Genomic DNA, 20,303 nt, shown 5'->3' with positions numbered 1-20,303 from the left:
CTTACTCAGTGGGGGAACACCATCTCTCAACCAGTTTGCCTCTCAAATGAACAAGAAGTTCAACATACATTGTTCCAGAGTAGCACATCATCAAGATTTCAAGGGTGATGCCCTCCTGTTGTCCTGGATGGGCCACTTGAAGTACGCCTTCCCTCCCATCCCACTGCTACCCTAGTTTGTATGGAAGATTTGTTATGACAAAGCATGATCATTCCATTGCACCGAATTGGCCCAGACATTGCCCCCTACTGTGGATTTTCTAACTCAGAAATGATTTCCCACTTACAATGTTCCAAGCTTCCAGAGTGTGAGTGCCACTTGCTTCTCTGCTGTCAATTCAGCTCTTATTCGGTGTCCTTGCACTGGTGTCCTTGCACTGGTGGGCTAGGGCACGCTCAACACAGATCCAGTAATGTGGCCTTTCACATACAAAAGTTTTGCAGCCACTGCTTGGCATCCCAAACTTGTGGGATTTTTTTTTTAAAGTGCAAAAATAATGGAATATGGATGGCATTATGGGATGGAGAAAGCTGCATGCTGGAAACTTGACCCCTAGTTCCCAGAGATCCTTGAGTGACTCATTACTATTCCACAGCACATTGAGAAAATGTCCCAAATGGCATTGCACCCCACTGTGATGCATGACACATTGGGATACCTACCTGTGATGCAACACTCTGCATCAACACAAGCTCTCCTGCTGAGTACGCATGGCGCTGACCCACAAATAGCCACATATGCATACACACGAGTGATATACCAACTTCAGTGGCTGTATGCCAATGTAACTTGTGTCAACCAAAGTTTGTAGTGCATGCTTGGCCTAAATGTATGTTAAGGGATTCTCTCTTGCTTTCTGGAATAACTGGAGATGGAGGAGGGAATGTTAAAGTTGCCTACATTACCTAAACTTTGTGTATCTATACTTCCTTTTACATGACTTTAAACATAGCTGACTTGATTCTTTGAGAACTACGACATTCTCAAGGTATTTTCCCAGCTAAGTAATGGATATTGAAACCTCCCTTTTTTTTAACCTAGGAATTGCCTTTATGTTGAACATTTCTAGAATTGTTTTGTGAAAACTCACTAGAAACTATGCAGAAATTAAACCTGCTCCTCTGTAGACCTACCCTTACATTCTTTCTGATGCTTTCCTTCTCACTTGCCCTGAGACTTACAATCCAGATTCACAACCTGGGTTATGACCTCTTTGTACCACTCAGGTGGTGCAAAAAGACCCAGCTGCAAATGCCCAGCAGAGAACTCCTTAGAGGTGCATCTGTGCCACAGCCCCCTCCTCTACCCCAATCCCGGGTGTGGGGAGGAAGGAGGTGTGGCATTTCTTCACTGGCTTAACAACCCATTACGGAGCTTTAGGCCATGCACCCTATCAGTGCAATAGCAGCACTGCTGTAGCTATGCTACTGGAGTGCTGTAATGTAGACTCTTTGGCAATGGAAGGAGTTATTCCGTTGCTGTAGGTAATCCACCACCCCGAACATCAGTAGCTAGGTCAATGGAAACTTTCTTCCTTGTACCTTCCCATCTCTACAGCAAGTACTGGGTCGTCATAACGATGTTGCTCTGTGGTGTGACTATGTCAATCTAAATTTTAAGAGTAGACCAGACGTAAATTGCACATACATTGACCAGGATTTAAGTTGAGAGTTCTGAAGAGGAAGGGTCCATTGAGGCCTCAAAGCCAGCGGTAGAACTTACAACCCTAGTAGCAGGTTTTAAGTTTCATCAGGGCCTGGGCAGGCCATAAAAGTCAGCGAGCTGGAGTCAGAAATAACTTCCAGAAATTCCCACCACCTCCTGTGCTGAGCAAAGCTTGGCATATGAAAGAATCTAATCCCCCAGGTCATGGTTTTCTCCCACCCAGGCCAATCTCTGTATGACCCCTGTCACAGAGTTTCCTAGTAGCTGTTTCACTCAGCTGGAGATGCATTGGCTTCTGTGGCATTTTCAACTGGAATTCAAGGAGCTGGATTTAACCTAGAAAGATCTAAGTAAAATTGAGATAAAAATGTCTTTTGTGGACAAACCCCAAATGGTTGTGCACCTGGTTACCTGAGAGACTCCCCCTTTCCTTGTGCCATACTGCCACTGCTGAGATCAGCACCAGAGGTGCTTAAGCTGGAGCCACCTGAATATAAACAAGAGGGTGCTGCCAGCAGGATATTCTTTGTGAAGGGATTTCAATTTTAGAACTCTTTTCCCTCCACCCCCCTCCTCTGCTTTAGCCCTGGCCAGTTTATCCTTCTGAATATTATACATTCCACACCCATCTTTTTATATTACTGTTGTGGAAGGGGTTATTGCAAATTGTCCCAGGACCCTAGTGTTCACCAGTCTGTTGTGAGTGGACCTAATTTCTGGGTACCACCTGCTTCCAAGCTAACTGGGTCTGGGAAGAGTCTAGTTGCTGTTTCTAATTCTTAGAATTGAAGGCATACTCTCAGGCTCAGGCCTCTTGTTTGATGCCCTTCCTTGGGACATTGGACACTGCCATTAGCCTCCATTGACCCCAAAACCAGTATTTAAGGGCTCCCAGGCCCCCTCAGTTGCTTACACACGCTCCTCTGGAGCTTCACCCGGGTTATGAGCACTCTGGACTTCTAGTTTAACCCCTTTAGGGACAATGTGGACTGTCGCATGGGTTGACTGTGGTTAGGGGCTATGGTTGAAATCTATGGATAGTCTTCTATAGTGTATTTTGTTTTATGAGATGCATGTCTATGGCTCAGGAGGTTCAAACTCAATCAGAAGAGAGGACCAGATTTGATTATGGTTTGTGGCCTGGGCTATACATACAGGAATTCTTACTCCTCCTCAGTCCACAGTGGATTCCTGACTGATATCAATGGGAGGCTTGTACAAAGACCAAGAGGAGATCAGAATTCAAGAGGTAACTATTTTTTATTTAGTACCTTATTGTCCTGCTCTGTGAGAAAAGCTGTGCCCTGTTATGCCACTGCTACTTTTGCTCTTTGTTTCTCTTCCTTCCCCATCTTTCTTTGGCTGTTTCTCTCCCCTCCCCCCCCACCTCTCCTCCAACAACTCCCTGTGCCTACCTTTTGCAAACTTCACTCTCAATCTTTTTTCCATTACATCTGCTTAATTGATCAGTAGTGGAATAGTTTAATGTTGATTATTGAAAGTGTTATTGCTGACTGTTATGGGTTCACGCCCCAATGCAGTTTATGGCTGACATGGGAGTTCTCACATCTGACTTGGTGTTTCAGGCTCCCTGGAGACTCAGGCAAACATGACATCAGTTTGTACTCACTATACAATTGGAGGGTTATGTCTGCAGCCAAAAGAGCTGGAAACTTTCTTTCCTTCTATGGAATCTCAGATTGTGCAGATTCTGACGGTGTCATGCGAGCCACATCTATGATACCCTCCCAAACAGATATTTATGAACGTATGAAGAAACGAAGCCCTTCCAGTAAGAGCCTATCATGAAAATCAAAACTCGCTATCAATTAATAAGTTCTACTACCATCCCCTTTCTACCAAAGAAAGTAGTTAAGAGCACCAAGCTTCATCAGAACAACTCGTGTGAGGAAATATAAAACCAGTAGGGGAATGGGGAACATTGCAGATAGTAACTTTGCTTTTTCTGTGCTCTTTTTTGAGCCCATTCTCCGTAGTTCCCAAAACCATTGCCAAATTTCCTTCAAGCTTCACACAATAAATACATTCTATGGGTTTTCAGGCACATCAGTCTTTGGCTTTCAAAGTTAGGAGCCTTATAATGTGTACACAGGTGCAATGTCTGTACAACTGCACTCTTCTATCAGCAAGCGAACAATAGGGGAAAATACCAGAAAGATGAGAGGACCTCTCATTTATATTGTCAAGGATCAGGTTCAGAATCCTTCCATCTTGCAGTTTTAACATTTGGCACTAGGAGGCATCTGAACATCAGATATATCCGAAGAGCTTTTAGCAAACTAGGAGTGTTTACAAACCTTGCATAGAATTTATTAGAACTACAATAGAGCAAGTAGAGCTTTGGCTCCATTTGTGAGACAGAGGCCCCTTGGCCCCTACTTCTTGCAAACAGCTCTCACTTTAGATGCTACAAACTTGCTACACCAAACACATCTTCCAGGATATTTGTCCATAAAGAGTAACACCTGTCTACAGAAAGCTTGTAACTTGTCAAGACTCAGAAGCGTTGCGAGACGTATGTATGGGCAATATTTAAGGAATAATGTATTTATATTGAAAGCGTTCTTTATTGACTAGAATAAAAATTAGTCACTAGGGGTACTGTGTCTGAGGGCTTGTCTACACTGTCCAGTTTTGTCCCCCAAAACTGCCTTTTGGAGACAAAACAGCAAGAGCGTACATACTACAATGGGCCTTTTGTCATGAAAAATGCCCAGTTTTGGCAACAAAAAACTTCCGCCCTTACGAGAGACTTTTGTCTTTCCCCTCCCATTATTGTCGACAAAGAGCCCGTGTAGACACTGCTGATTGTTCTGTTGACAGAACTGGCTTCTGCCAGTATCCCACAATGCCTGCCCTGATTGCTCTGCTCAGTGTTTTGATCTCTGCTGCCCTGTGGGGAAATCTCCCGGAAGTATCTATGTGCCGCTCCGCTGGGCGAACAAACAAAGAGTAAATCATTGGAATACTCCTGTTCTGCCCTGTGCTAGGAACATAGCAACAGGCAGCCTGCTGTGCTGCTTTGCCATTCCTCAACATGGAGAGCTCACAGAGCTGCTCACGATGCTGCTCTCGGCAGCTGAGGGGGCTGTGGGAGAACTCAGAGAATCCCAAGATGTGCAGTGATCAGCTCTTCCTTCCCACAACACTATACTGTGGGATCCATACCCATCGTGCATTGCTCACCCTGTCGATAATGGTGTCCCCCATATGGACATAACCTCTTGACAGAGAGAGCAAGTGTGAATACCCTTTGGCGATTTTTGTTTTGTCAACTTTTGGGTGTCGACATAAGTTTTGTCAACAAAACTTGGTAGTGTAGACAAGCCCTCATCAGGGATGACCCATTCATGCAGGGGCAGTTGTCACTCCACCCTGTTTAGCTGGGGAGGTAATGCAAAGCTCAGGCCTTGGCTACACTTGCAAGTTAGAGCTCATTAAAGCAGCCCCGGGCATCCTAGCTCACTACCTGTCCACACTGGCAATCACGTAGAGCGCTCTGACTCCAGGGCTAGAGAACTCCTGGTACTCCACCTCAGTGAGAAGATAAACACTTGGTGCACATTGGCTGAAACGCCCGGGTGTCAGTGTGAACGAGGTGGTGTATTACTGCGCTCTGATCAGCCTCTGGAAACGTCCTATAATCCCCTTAAGTCAAGTGGACACTCTCGTCATTGTTTTGGAACCACTGCAGGCATGCAGATATGCCCTTTGAAAGCTCCATTTCTGACAGCTGGCTGCTTATCTGCTCTGAGACAAAGCAACCATTACTGTAGAATGCTGTGTGTATGAGACAGAGGTGGGGGGGGGGGTCTGTTGCTGTCTGAACTTACAAGACAGCATGCTGCTATGCTCTCAGCCCCCCCAAAACCCACTCTCTCCCCCCACATACACACAACACACTGTCACACTTCACCCCACCCCCCTCATTTGAAAAGCACATTGCAGCCACTTGCATGCTGGGATAGCTACCACAATGCACTGCTCCCTGTGGCCATTGCAAGAGCTGCTCATGTGGCCACGCCAGTGCGCTTGCAGCTGAAATGTGGACTGACTGCAGCACTTTCCCTATTGCGTTCTACGAAGGCTGGTTTAACTCAAAGTGCTCTACGTCTGCAAGTGCAGTTATGCCCTCAGTTGTTTGGCCTTGCTCCCTCCCAAGTCTACCAACAGGAAACCATCAGAGATAACCACAAACAATTGAAACCACTTTGAGGTGGAAAAGAAATGTTACAACAGACAGAGGTTTGCCCTGTCTGAATAGAAACAAAAGGCTGTTTCCAGGATAACACACAAGGGGGAGAAGTATTTTAAATCCATTCACTGAGGAAGTCCCCTGAGGTGCAGGGGGCTTTCATGAATGTTTGGATTCTGAGTCTTGTGAAACCAGCCAGCTCTACAACAGACTGAAATTTGCAGGGAAAACTTACTTCATATATTGATAAGTCTACAAGGTATGCAGTTTGTTTTTTATGTTGTAACCCCTTGCTTTTAACACTTTTTTTTCTTTTTCTAGTTAAATTTTTATTTTCACTTAAATCAACTTTTGTTTTATTATAAGGGCTCAGAAGTGCTGTGTAGTTTCCAAGAGTGATGGTTTAAGGTAAAATTTGTAAAGTGGGGTTCCTTGCACCTTGGGGTATGAAGGATCTGGAATTTCTGTGAATAGCCAGTATCAAAGGCTGGAGATCATAGGGATACAATTCAAAGGGGACTGGTGTGCACCTCTTGTTAACCTGCAAGGTGAAGTTAGGGCTGGCAATTGGCAAGATGAGAGTGCTTGAATGTCTGAAAGGCTGGTTGTGTTAGGAAGCTGATGTGGAGCCAGGGATAAGCAAGACAGACTCCTTCATGCCGGAGATCAAAGTGTAATATGGTGCCCCGAGAACCATCTCAACAATTACGGCAGTTTGAGTAGGTCAAAACTGTTGAGGCATCAGTGTAGTTCACCATATTATACCTTGTTCTTCTCAAACATTAATTTAAAAAGCTGTAAAGGAGTTTTGTTTCACAAAGTAGTGTCTAATTCCACTTATCAGTCTAGGCACATATACATATTGTTCCACTTTGAAAGTAAATACTTGGATTTTCAGCTGTTTCCAATCTTGTTATTTTACTATAGGTCCACCTAACCTACAGTGGCTGTCTACACTACAACTGCTACAGTAACACAGCTCCAGGGTACAATGGTGGAGATGCTTCCCCTGTTGATATGATGGGGTTTTTCTGGTGCTATAGTTAATCCACCTGTCTCAGAGGTGGTAGCTGGGTCAACAGAAGAATTCTTCCATTGACTTAGCCAGGTATATCTACACCCAGGATTAGGTCAACCTAACAGCAGTGCTCAGGGCATGAAATTTTTCACAGCCCTGAGCAACCCAGCTAGGTCAATCTAATTTTTAAGTGTAGACCATCTCTTAGCCACTTTTTTATCTAGTTTTTTTCTTTCTCCCCATTTCCACTTGGTTAGGTCCAGAGTGGAGTTCTTGATCTTGTTGTAGTGTATGTTCATTAAGACGCTTGTAAATGCTGTCTATTTCACATTTGTTTCTTATCGGGTTTCTAAGGTGAATTAGACCCAGGCACAAAAGGTTTGTGATCTGGAACATACTTTAATAATGTCTATTAGCCTTAGTGAGTAGTAGGGCTTTGCAGGAGCGGGCCCTTATATTGTAACTGGGCGAGCTGAACAATTTGTATTGGGGGGTGGGGGAGTGCTGAGAGCCATTGAACCAAACTGTCAACCTTGTGTATGATGGAAACCACTTCAAGCCGTAGCCCCAGTTCTAGCACCTATAACTGTAAATGGTCTGAGAGCTGCCTCTTAGTAATTATTTATTATTATTATTATTATTAACGACACCTAGCTTTTATAGAAAGCTTTTCATCCTTTGATCTCAGTTTTTTTTTCTGGAGAGGGCCAGGCGCTCTGATCACTACAGCAATAATAAATGAAACTGTTTAGTCGGTAGTAAACTGTAAGCAGAAGAGAAAATAGCACTGATCGGATTTAACCATCACCCGGACTGCCGGGGAGCTGATGAAGGCGAAGTGGGAGCCGATTTCCCAGGGCGCTTGCCCCATCCTAGTCAGAACAAGGGACAACCCCACCAGGGTGACACTGAAGGGAGGCGCCTGCCAGGAAGCGCGCCGCGAGGCAGCCCCATATTTGGAAGGGAACCCAGGGAAGCGGGGGCGTGAGAAAGGAACGCGGCGTTTGCCGGAGCTGGGCTTCCCCTCCGCCGGGTGTCACTCTGGGCTGGGCGAAGCGCGCAGCGAGGTGGAGCAGCCAGCTAGACTGAGCGCCCAGAGCCGGGCGCCGGCTCCGCACGGCCGCTCGCCGCCCCAGACACCTCGGTAGGGTCAGGATCGTCCCGGCTTCGCCGGAGCCTGCTCGCTCGCCGCCATCCGCTTCGGGCGCGAGGAGGAGCGGGACCGGCTGCTGCCTGCCCCGCCGGGAGGAGGCTCCGCGGCCAGCAGGCGCAAGCCGCCCCATGCCAGGAGGATGCTGGAGAGTGGCTGCAAGGTGCTGAAGGAGGGAGTGCTGGAGAAGCGGAGCGACGGGCTGCTGCAGCTGTGGAAGAAGAAGCGCTGCATCCTGACCGAGGAAGGGCTGCTCCTCGTGCCCCCCAAGCAGCCGCAGCCGGGTCCCCCGGCCGCCGAGCCGCCGGCCGCCAAGATCAAGGAGCTGCACTTCTCCCACATGAAGACGGTGGACTGCGTGGAGCGGAAGGGCAAGTACGTGTATTTCACCGTGGTCATGGCCGAGGGGAAAGAGATCGATTTTCGGGGCCCGCAGGAGCAGGGCTGGAACGCCGAGATCACGCTGCAGCTGGTGCAGTACAAGAACCGCCAGGCCATCCTGGCCGTCAAGTCCACCCGCCAGAAGCAGCAGCACCTGGTCCAGCAGCACCCGGGCCACCGCCTCCGCAGCGCCTCCAACTCCGCGTAGGGCGCCCGAGGGACCGGCCGCGGCACAGCCCAGGTACCTCCCCGGGATCCTAGGAATCCTGCCCCCTCCCCTGCCAGCTCCAGGGCGCCGGGGAGCGTGGGATCTGCGGGGCGCCAGAGCCAAACCAGGACCCCCCGGATCCCTCCCTAGGTCGAAGCAGGTGGGCTCCCAAGCCTCTCAAGGCACTGGGATCCTTTACAGACCAAACCATCGCCAACTTACTGGCCTGGGACTCCGTCTGCCTGGGGGAGAGGGAGGAGGGAAAGAGTTTTCTCTGCTCCCAGCCCTTTCGTTCTCCCCCAACATCTTCGAGGAGTTTCAGAGACAGCCGGGGAGTGCGGCTGACTTAGCGCTGCCTTTTGCGCCGGGAGTGTATGGTTTCCGAGCCCTGGCCTGTCCTTATACGCTCTAGAAGCCCATATGATCTTCCATCTCCTGCCCTTCCGTTTGTGCCTGGTTCACTGTTGCAGGACGGTGCACCTACCATTTGTCATTCAGAGAACTTGTTCCAGGCACAGGCAGGTTGGCTATCTGTGCACACACCCTTTGTCAGCTCATTCCGATTCCCTTCCTTCTGTATTGTTGTATCACAGGTTGAATCCAAGCGGCACTTCAGGAAGTGAGACCGATCAGCATCTTTCTGTTGTGAACATATTTCAGTGGATAGACAAACTTGGCAAACCGAGGAGAGCCACGGAGCGGGGAGACTGGAGAGCATCAGTTCAACAACCTGAAATCCCAGCGAGTTTTCTGCACAATCCCCTTCCTTGGTGCGGGGAAAGCATTTCAAGTCATATGGACTCTGAGTACTATTTATGAACCTTGGAAAGGATCATCTGGCATGATGGGGCGTCTAGGACACATGATGTACTGTACATTTATTTTAAAGTATTTTATTTTATGGTTATTTATTAGGGATTTTGTAAAAGGCTAGTTTGCAAGACCTTTCTGAATGTAGGCCATTATCCAGAAATCAAATTCCAAATAAAAATTCAAAGCACACCTTAGCTCCTGCATATATTGCAAACTTTGGAGAGAGAGAGGGAGGTTGTGGGAGAAGTGAATGACTTATATGGCCATGAATTTTGGGTGATTTTCCACATGGAATACAATAGTTTTCATTTCTACCCAAAACATTCTTTTAGAAACTTGTTATATTAATGTGGAAAGTATAATGCATGGTTTAGAATTAGGATAAAGATCTTAATGCACAAGAAATTGCTTCTCTCCAAGGGTTGGAACCTGTTGCCAAGGTTATTATTATTTTTTAAACATAAATATGGGGGAAGAGTATTACATTTTATACACAACTCAGTTACACAGAAAAAATAATTTGATTCATTATTATTAGATAAAATACCTTTGTTTCATTTATCATATACAGCAGTTGAAGAGGGAGCTCTGACCAATTTGATTTGTGATATGAGAATGTCACGTTAAACATATATCAATTTTATGTGCTCGTTTATTTTGTGTTATGAAAATGGTTGTAAGAGCTGAGAACTATTTATTAAAACTTCTGTACATTTGAGTTCAAGGCTCTCTTGGTACAGAAGGTTTATGAAAGGACCATGTTCCTGACCTTTTTCTGACAGATTTTAAAGCCCATCTTGTAAATGTCTTAAAGTATTTAAATGAGTCATTTCAGTCATAATTTTCCTAAACTGAAAAATGCTATATTGCTGAGATAAACAAGTTTATTTTAGTGTGTAATATTACCAGATGTTGAGATCTTGTCTGCATTATGTTAAAGAACCCCATGAAGTTAGAAAACAAAGTAGTAGGCATATGTCTTCCTTCTCCTGGTGAAATCAATGAGTTTTGCTGATGATTTCAGCATATGGGGTGACTAGACCCTGATCCAGAAAAGCAAGTTATGCCCGTGATCATGTGCTTTACTGAATTGGGCCCTTAATGTGGTGGATCATTTCCCATTTTGCACTGCTGTAGTTAAAGCTCTCTGCTTTGAAATAAATAGTGAGTTGTCCTTAAAAATCTGATAGTACAATACGGCCTGTTATCGCTAAGTCAAGGAACAGAGCCTCAGCCATGGAACTATTTCTTTTTACCAACTCAGTAGGGAAACTGCTCTGCCTGTTTATAAGCTATACAAATGTAAACAGTGACTTAAAGTAATATGTTTAGGACTTCTGATTTGTAGCTTTACCTTAAAAAAAATGACTGGATAAAAGAAAACATGAAAATGACAGAGAGAGATCTTAAACCAAGCACTGCATTTGAAGGGTATATTTTAATTTACCCCCTGTCTCACATTGAGGTCCAGTCCTGCAAGGTGCTGAGTTCATTCTGCTCCCCTTTATCTTACAGGGCATTCAGGGTACTGAGCCCCTTCCAGGGTGATGGAACATTATTTAGCCCTGATCCTGCAAACCTGTAAGTAGCCCCATTAATGTCATTGGGACTACACATGTGAATAAAGTTAAGCAAGTGTTAACAGAATTAAGGCCCAATCCAGCAAACCCTCATGTGAACAGTCCCAGGGGGCTATTGGAGTTCAGGCCCTTTGTGGGGATATATATTTACTGGATTGGAATGGCAGGTTACAATTGCCTTAAGAAAGTCATTCCTTTGAGGCTAATTGAAACTGAGAATGTTCAGCACCTTGCAGGACTGGATCCCCTCAGTCTAGGACACAGGAAGGAGATGAAAAGATACCCTGCAAGTACAGCAGCTAGTTTTCACATCTCAATACATTTGCCATTCTCATTCTGCCAAATCGTAGATGATTGTGCTGGAAGGAAGACTTACAAAATAGACTGTAATTTGTAGTGGCTCCTTGAAAACCATTGCCCTTGACTGTGTAAAATATCTACCTTTTAAAAAGTGCCTAACTATCGATTTGTGGAAAAATGTGACCTCTTTTTCAGAGCCATTAATTACAGTTTATCAGGTAGCTAAACCACCCTTTCAGATATACACCCATAGCACAGAAAATTCACCTATCAAAACATGCATTTAACTAGGTAAAGAATAAATGTAATTATTCAAAATATGTCTCTCTGTGACCCAAGATATGTACTTCCCTGGGAGATGAAGTCATTCCTGTCCTACACAAATCTGATCCAAAGCCCACTGAAGTCCAGACTCCTCCTGATGCTAGAAGGACTTCCATTGACTTCGGCAGGCTTTGGGTCAGGCCCTAAATCATTTAATTTTATCATTTTCCCTCGGAGTGCTTGTGCTTTTAAAAACAAACAAGGACATTTTTTAAAAGGTTTAAATAACATCAAGGTTCTGTCTCAAACTGATAAAAGGCAAGACTTTCAAAATCAAGTTTGATGGCATCATTAGCTCACACTTACATTTTCCCATCAAGTTGAAATCAATCAAAGTGTCCTCTTTCATGTGGCATGTCTTGGTTTATGTTGGTTTGAGACAGGCTCTTTCTGTATTATTTGAACATCTATCTTAAATGTAATAATCTTTATCATGAACAAACTGTTGCTTGTTGATACTGCCAAATGCATTACTTATTTCCCGTTATGTTGTTTAAAACATTTCTGTCAGCCCAGGTCCTGCTGTGACAGGTGAGCACATCACAAAATCCACTTCTGAGTTGGCATCTGTGCTTGTGGTATAAGTAGAAAGTCCAGTGGTTGGCTGGGATGAGGGCGTTCACTCCCTCAGCTCAGGATTGAGGTGGTGTGAGGACAGCCTGGCACATGCTGCTGCTGCTCATGCCATCCCAGTGTCAATAAGACTTCAATCTCTGGGCCATTCAATCTGGCAACTTTCTCAATTACTAAATGTACTATGCTCTTCTTGAGAATAGTAGCAATACAGACCAAAAATTCAGTTGGACTTGTAAAGATAAATGTTTATTTTGTTCTTTTGCTACTGAACAGTCTTCATTGACTCTACTTGGTTAAATATTGATTGTCACCTACACGTTGTATGTCAGTGGTAACTACTCAAATAGGTCCAGTGGGTCCTGCACCATTCATGGCAGAACAACATGCATAATCCAACTCAAGGTTCACAAGTGAAGTAACCATGATAGCCCCTCCCTTTAATGAAAGAAGGATAGATGGGTGTAGGACTCAAATGAGTTTAATAGAAAACAAACTACAGTGCCAGTAAAACAAAAAGAGGTGCTCAGTGTAGTTAGCAGCAGTGTGGAAAGCTGGTTAATAAAGAGGTCAACCTTTTATGTCTTAGTAGAAGACATTGGTGCAAACTGAATGTGCCTGCATGTAAGAAGGGGCAGGATTCGGCAGGGAAATTCAAGCTGTGGTGACCATTCTGTCGCTTAATAGCTTTGTATTCAGAAGCAAGAAGTTCAACCAAATATGATCTCCATTCCATCCTGAAGTAGCTCCTCTTCTTTAAAGTTCATGATCTGTAACTGCTGGCTTCTGATCATTAGCTCCAGCGATGTACCAAATGTTTTCTAGCATAGCCCGTCGTTAGCTGAAATATCGGTGTTGTCAAATTTGTGTGTAAATACGACTCATAAATGATTTCTGAGAGATGTGACTTATTTTTCAAAATGCATTCCATTTCAAATAAAGAGGTATCTGTTGAAATGAATTGGTGCCATGTTGAAGGAACTATCCTTTGGGGCTATAGCTTCTTAGCTTACAAAGGTTTAAGGGGCTGATCTAGAGCCCACTAAAGTTAATGAAAGTCTTTTTCATTGACTTCAATAGGCTCTAGAAGAGGCTTGTGGGTTGTTGTTGTTTTTTTTAAAGAAAACATGAGTTCAAAACAACTATTTACATAGAGCTTTCCTAAAAGAACGGCTGATTGAATTACCAGTGTCATCCAGTAACTTTTCTACATACAGCACAGTTGTAAGGTGTTAGGTCTTGTAGCTTGTGCATGGGTGGACTGCTCTTTGATTTCAGTGGGGCTCTGCCTGGCACAGGAGTTCACCCACATGCAACAAGTTGCAGGACAGAGGCCTCCTCAGACTGTATCTTTATCAGTGAGCGTGGTGATCTCTATGGATGAGGTAGAGAAGCTGGGTAAGAGTCTAAAGAGCAGCATGAGATTTGCCTTGTTGCTCTTCTATCAGCATCTAAAAGCCTCTGATGGAATTTCAAGTAACCTTTAAGTAGCCCGGAAAGGACACTTCAAACATTAGGAGTATCCGCTTACAACAGCACTTGTTCCTTATACGTGACAAGGAATGATGTGTGAAAAGAAGAATGTGCAACTGCCACTGTTGCTTTTGGAGTCTCTGTGGAATGATAAGTCTTCAGGTGTGTCGAGCTGCCTCAGTGAAGTTAAGCTGCGTTACAATGACCTTTGATATTTAGCACTACCACTTATATTAAGTTCAGTGGCACCATTCGTTCTCTGGCTCTCTCGTAAGTATATATAACAACACACATTTGCCAGTCTTTTATTTGAGAGTCACTAAAAATATCTGCTCTAATGTGTATTTCAAGAGTTGTTCAGGCCAAAATTTTCAACTATAGGTGCCTAAAGTGTAAGCACTTTGATCCATAAACAACTTTATTTTTAGAGGTGCCAAGTACTCGCTTCTCCCTCTGAGCCGCTGGTGCCCAGCTACTTCTAAAAATCAGGCCACTTTTAATTAGGTGTCTGTAGATTTAGTTGCTTAAATGTTAAGCTCCTAAGGTTGAGAATGTTGCTCGCAGCTTTTAAAGGGTGATATCAATTATTACCTTGTAATTGTAGCTTGAAAAACATGTAAAGAAAAATATTTAACAACAAGGAATAGGAATACATAATAAAAGAAGAGTTTTGAAAAGAAGCTCAATCTATTAGCTTGACAAAGAGAAGGTTAAGGGGTGACTTGTCATAGTATCTACCTGGGCTACAAATATTTGATGCTAGGTTCTTCAGTCTAGCAGACAAAGGTATAACAAGAGCCAATGGCTGGCAGTCAAAGCTAGACATATTGTTAACAGCCAGGATTATTAACCATTAAAACAATTTACCAAGGATCGCTCATGATGGATTTTCCATCAGTAGCAATTTTTAAAGCAAGATTGGCTGTTTTTCTAAAAGATCTGCTCTGGTTCAAATAGAAATTATTTTGGGGAAGTCCTATGGCCTGGGTCATGCAGAAGGTCAAACTAGATGATCCCAGCAATTCCTTCTGGCCTTAAAATCTATGAATAATTTGTCATTTTCAGTCTTTCCTCTAAAGATGACATCAAACTCTGCGTGTAGGGCACCACTTACAAGATCTATGCCCACGTGAGTCCTATGTAAGTCCTATCATGCTGCCTTGGGTCAGACTTCAGTGGTAGAAAGGCCTTGTGTGGGCATTGTGCACAGAAGTGAAGTTCATCCTATGTGAATTGGGCTGTTGTCTTCCTCCGTAGGGGCAATCATTTTAATAATGCCTTCAAGAGAGAGTTTACTTTGATGTAAAGTAAGATGGAAAGAACATTAGGAATCATTGCAAGATGATAAGGTAGGACTTATTGGCTTGATCTGAAACCCTCTGAATTCAATGGGAATCTTTCCATTGACTAAAATAGACTTTGGCTCAAGCCCCATAGGCAGACTTTTGGTGTTGTGCATGAATGCATATATACATTTAATTCTTTTTATTTGTGTGTTTTTTGTTTTGGTTTGTTTAGTTCTTTTGTGTGATCTTAAAATATTAAACCATGACTGAATTTAGAACAGTGACACTTTGATTCCTAAATGCTTTCACTATCACTTTGCCATTGTTGTGAAAATGGTGGCTTTCCTTTTTTAAAACATGACACTTTCCCCATGATTTACTCGTTTGCAATTAGATTGCTGTGATGAGAATAACTTTAATTATTCTGGGGTTTTGCTTTCAATTTCTACAGTAAAACTTGGACAAAGATCGTTGGAACATGAAATGACTTGTGTTGTTTTCTAAGGGCTTGGCTACGCTTGAGAGTTAGTGTGCAATAAAGGAGCCCCGTTCACACTAGCTCACTTCCTGGCCACACTGGCAAGGCATGTAGAATGCCCGGACTCCATGGCTGGAGCTCTCCTGGTACTCCACCTCGGTGAGTGGAATAATGTTTGCTGCGCCCCCACTGGAGTACCGCAGCGCCAGTGTGGACGACCTATCCTGTTAATGTGCTCTGATCGGCCTCCAGAAGTGTCCCACAATGCCTGTTCTAGCCACTCTGGTCACCACTTTGAACTCTACTGACCTGCCCTCACGTGACCAACCATCAGACCCACCCTTTAAATTCTCTGGGAATTTTGAAAATCCCCTTCCTGTTTGCTCAGCCAGGCATGGAGTGCTATCAGCGAATCTTTCCAGGTGACCATGCCTCCATGCACCAGGCGAGCCCCAGTATGGAGCAATGGCGAGGTGCTGGACTTCATCAGTGTTTTGGGGGAGGAAGCTGTCCAGTCCCAGCTGAGCTCCAGCTGTAGAAATTATGATCCCTTCGGGCAGATATCAAGGGACATGATGGAAAGGGGCCATGACCAGGACGCACTGCAATGCAGGATTAAAGTGAAGGAGCTGCAGAATGCCTACCGCAAAGTCCATGAGGCAAACAACTGCTCCGGTGCTGCCCCTGCGATGTGCCATTTCTACAAAGAGCTGGACGCGATACTTAGGAGTGACCCCACCTCCACTCCGAGTTCTACCAAGGACACTTCAGAGCCCAGTTCAACAAGGCAGGAGGAGGAGGAGGAGGTGGAGGAGCAAAGCGGGAGTGAGTGTGCTGAGGCAGAGGAAGGCACCCCAGAATCCCTAGATGCATGCAGCCAGGAGCTGTTCTCAAGCCAGGAGGAAGGTAGCCAGTCGTGGCAGCCAGTGCTTGGGAATGGACAAACACCAGAGGAGGTTACCGGTAAGCAGCTTTTATTTTGGGAAGGAAGTTATTCGGTGCAGGCTCTTGGGGCGATGAGGATTAGCGCTGCATGCATGCCTAGATGGGGTGTTGATGTGCTCTCGCACATCGCAGTAATCCACCTCAGTGATCTCTTCAAAGGTCTCATCCAGAACTTGGGCAATGTGCTTGCACAGGTTTCTCGAGAGAGCCACTGTGGTCCTTGTCCCAGTAAGGCTAACTTGTCCGCGCCACTGTGCTCTGAGGGGTGGGGGGACCATTGCTGCACACAGGCAAGCTGCATATGGGCCAGGGTGGAAGCCGCATTGCAGTAGAAGACCCTCCCTTGCTTCCCAGGTCACCCTCAGCAGCGAGATATCTTCCAGGATGAACTCCTGTGGAAAATGTGGGGACAGTGTTCAGTATAGGGGGCCCCTGCTGCTGTTGGCTCTCCCCATGGCACAGAAACCCAGAGGACAGTACAGCCATGAAACAATCAGTCACGCTTGACCCTGTGCTTACTCACCATTTTGGGGATCCCGTGGGTTTATGTGCGCTCGCTTTGGGACGGGGAAATTACGCTATTGTGTGGAGTGTGCTTGCCCTTAAGTACAGGGGAATCATTGCTCTGTCTGGTGTGAACAATGCTGTCTGTTAAGTTTTGCATTTTGCCTTTACAGATGCAACTTTGAGATCTCAGCCGTCTGTGTTATCACCGTCCGAAAGACTCCAAAGAATCAGAATGAGGCCACATAGAAGCAAGGAAGACATGTTGCATGAAGTAATGCAGCATTCAAGTAATGAGAATCAAAAAGTGCAGGAGTGGTGGGAGAGTGAAAGGAGGATCTGCCAGCAGAACGATGAGCACCGACACAAAAGCGTGGTGCTCCGGCAGAAAAGCACAGATCGGCTGATAAGCATACGGATCGCCAAGCAGACTCTATCCAGGCGCTCGTAGCCATGCTGGCAGAGCACTACCGCGCCTGTCCCACCCTGCAGCCCTTGTCCCAAAACTCTTTCCCTTGTGCCCCCATTTCACTTCCAACCCACTGTCCCCAACATCCGGGTTCTTATCACCACCAGCTGCCTCCAACACCTGTAGCTTCACCACCCAGCCCTGAAAACTATGACCCTTACTCACTGCACTCAACCCCAATCACAATGCAGTATAGGCATCCTAAAGTGCAACACTCATTGCACAGCACTCCAGACAGCACATATGCATATCTGTGATTGTACCATACCCCACCCCACCCCCTTGCCCTTTCTGTTTCCCAAGCAGTTGTTTCTTTTCAATAAATGGATTTTTTGGCTTTGAAAACATTCTTTATTATTGCATAAATTAAAAGATACCTTAACCCAAGAAAGAAACAGGCACCGCAAGGCAGCGTAGCAAACACAGATTCCTACTAACATTGGAACCACTGCACTTCACTCCTGTGCAGGGCACCAGACATTACTGGTGGCTTTCAGCCTCAAATTGCTCCCTCAAGGCATCCCTAATCCTTGCAGCCCTGCGCTGGGCCCCTGTAATAGCCCTGCTCTCTGGCTGTTCAAATTCAGTCTCCGGGTGTTGAACCTCAGAGGTCCATCCCTGAGTGAAACATTCACCCTTCCCTTCACAAATGTTATGGAGGGTACAACACGCGGATATGACCGCGGGGATGCTGTGATCGGCCAGGTCCAGCTTCCCATACAGAAAGCGCCAGCGACCTTCTAAAAGGCCAAAAGCACACTCCACAGTCATTCTGCACCGGCTCAGCCTGTTGTTGAACCGCTCCTTGCTGCTGTCAAGGCTCCCTGTGTAGGGTTTCATGAGCAACGGCATTAAAGGGTAAGCGGGGTCTCCAATGATCACAGTGGACATTTTGACTTCCCCTACGGTGATCTTCTGATCTGGGAAAAAAGTCGCGGCTTGCAGCCAGGGCTGGCACCAGGCGACCAAGCATGTGCTTGGGGCGGCACCTTAGAAGGGGGGGGCCAATTTTGGGGTGGTGGGGGATGCTCATGGTGTGGGTTTTTTTTTTTTTTTTTTGTTCGGTGGGGAGGCACTCGAGGGTTTTGTTTTGTTTTGTTTCGGCCGGGCAGCACAGGGAGTGTTTCGGCAGCAGCGTGGCCTGGGGGGGGGGGCCTTCGGCAGCTCAGCCCAGCCCGGCGCTGTGGGGGAGGGCGGGGGTTTAGGCGGCCCGGCCTGGTGCTTCGGGGGGGGCGGGGGTTTGAGCAGCCCGGCGCTCGGGGGAAGGGGCAGGGGTTTGGTCAGTGCAGCGCTGGGGGGGGTGTTATGGTGGGGCGGCGCTCTTCTTTTTTGCCTAGGATGGCAAAAAAGTTAGAGCCGATCCTGCTTGCAGCTTCCTGAACAGGCCAGTGTTCCGAAAGATGTGTGTGTCATGCACCTTTCCAGGCCAGCTTGTGTTAATGTCAATGAAATGCCCACGGTGATCCACAAATGCTTGGAGAACCATAGAGAAATACCCCTTCCGATTAGTGTACTGGGAGGCTAGGTGGGCTGGTGCCAGAATTGGAATATGCATCCCATCTATCGCCCCTCCACAGTTAGGGAAACCCATTTGTGCAAAGCCAGCCACAATGTCCTGCACATTACCCAGAGTGACGGTTCTTCTGAGCAGGATGCAACTAATGGCCCTGCAAACTTGCATCAACACGATTCTAATAGTCGACTTTCCCACTCCAACCTGGTTAGTGACCAATCAGTAGCTGTCTGGAGTTGCCAGCTTCCAGACTGCAATAGCCACCCACTTCTCCACTGGCAGGACAGCTCTCAATCTCGTGTCCTTGCGCCGCAGGGTGGGGGTGAGCTCCTCACACAGTCCCATGAAAGTGACTTTTCTCATCCGAAAGTTCTGCAGCCACAGTTCGTCATCCCAGACTTGCACGACAATGTGATCCTACCACTCAGTGCTTGTTTCCCGAGCCCAAAAGTGGCATTCCACAGTGGTGAGCATGTCCATGAATGCCACAAGCAAACTCGTGTCGTATGCATACTCGAGTCGATATCGTAGGAATCCTCACTGTCACTTTGGATCCTAAGGAATAACTCGACTGCCAAACGTGACGTGCTGGCAAGACTTGTCAGCATATTCCTCAGTAGTTTGGGCTCCATTCCCACAGACCGAAAGGGAAGATAGAGCGCACAGTACAAAAAACGTTGAAAGATGGCGCCAAATGTGGACGGAAGCACAGGGAATGCTGGGATGTGAATTGATGCATCACGGGGCATTGGGACAGGACCCAGAATGCCCTGCAGCCCCCGCCCCCTTCCCATAAGCCACAGCGCCAGAATGGGAAGAGGTGTTCTGTGGCATAGCTGCCCACAATGCACCACTCCCAATGCCGCTGCAAGTGCCGCAAATGTGGCCACGCCAGTGCTCAAGCAGCTGAGAGTGTGGACAGACTGCAGCGCTTTCCCTACCGCGCTCTCCAAAGGCGGGTTTAACTCACAGCGCTCTACATCGGCACGTGTAGCCATGCCCTAAGTGTAAATGACCTTTTAAAAACATAGCTCAACAGTCTTTTCCCCTACACTCTTTTAATAGCATCAAGAGTAATAAGAAATGACAACTTGGGTTCTTCTAAGCAATTTTATTTAACAGTTATAAAAAATGTTGGGGGGAGGCAGAGGGGTTTTGTTTTAATATGTTTCTATCCATTGATTTCATTTAGAGATTTTGGATTGTGAAAAATAGACGCTGGAAATACGTTACCTGCCAACCCCCAAGTTTGCCTGCTCACAGTCCTGCTTTCTTCTTATGAGGGTGGGAAACCTGAGAACTAAAGACTAAGGACTAGACCCTGCAAAGAGCTGAGTACTCCCGAGACCTACTCACTTTGAAGATGGTTGAGGGTGCTCAGCAACCGGCAGGATCTTGACCTAATTT

General features: G+C 46.0%; 2 protein-coding genes across 2 annotated transcripts; both read left to right on the top strand.

Annotated features, from left to right (window-relative positions):
- Positions 1 to 7,586: 7,586 nt before the first annotated feature.
- Positions 7,587 to 10,363, top strand: PHLDA1 (pleckstrin homology like domain family A member 1). The gene is made up of 2 exons (XM_054026882.1): positions 7,587 to 8,671; positions 9,232 to 10,363. Exon 1 carries the CDS (start codon positions 8,192 to 8,194, stop codon positions 8,636 to 8,638), a length of 447 nt encoding a protein of 148 aa, XP_053882857.1. The 5' UTR covers positions 7,587 to 8,191; the 3' UTR covers positions 8,639 to 8,671; positions 9,232 to 10,363.
- A 1-nt stretch (position 10,364) lies between these two features.
- On the top strand, positions 10,365 to 17,680 carry LOC128836519 (zinc finger protein with KRAB and SCAN domains 2-like). Its single transcript, XM_054026872.1, has 2 exons — positions 10,365 to 16,428; positions 17,088 to 17,680. The coding sequence occupies exons 1-2, from the start codon at positions 15,894 to 15,896 to the stop codon at positions 17,363 to 17,365; spliced, it is 813 nt and encodes a 270-aa protein (XP_053882847.1). The 5' UTR covers positions 10,365 to 15,893; the 3' UTR covers positions 17,366 to 17,680.
- The last annotated feature ends 2,623 nt before the right edge of the window (positions 17,681 to 20,303 follow it).

The sequence above is a fragment of the Malaclemys terrapin genome, chromosome 1, assembly GCF_027887155.1.
Source record: "Malaclemys terrapin pileata isolate rMalTer1 chromosome 1, rMalTer1.hap1, whole genome shotgun sequence".
In the NCBI taxonomy this organism is placed as follows: Eukaryota; Metazoa; Chordata; order Testudines; family Emydidae; genus Malaclemys; species Malaclemys terrapin.
The sequence above is the reverse complement of the archived record's forward strand: the minus strand, read 5'-3'. Positions and strand labels throughout refer to the sequence as shown.

What these genes read in the sequence shown, in the direction of transcription:
- PHLDA1 (XM_054026882.1), top strand. Translation starts at nt 8,192, where the DNA reads ATGCTGGAGAGTGGCTGCAAGGTGCTGAAGGAGGGAGTGCTGGAGAAG.
- LOC128836519 (XM_054026872.1), top strand. Translation starts at nt 15,894, where the DNA reads ATGCCTCCATGCACCAGGCGAGCCCCAGTATGGAGCAATGGCGAGGTG. An exon ending in AACACCAGAGGAGGTTACCG is followed by an intron (nt 16,429 to 17,087) that starts GTAAGCAGCTTT and finishes TTGCCTTTACAG; the next exon opens with ATGCAACTTTGAGATCTCAG.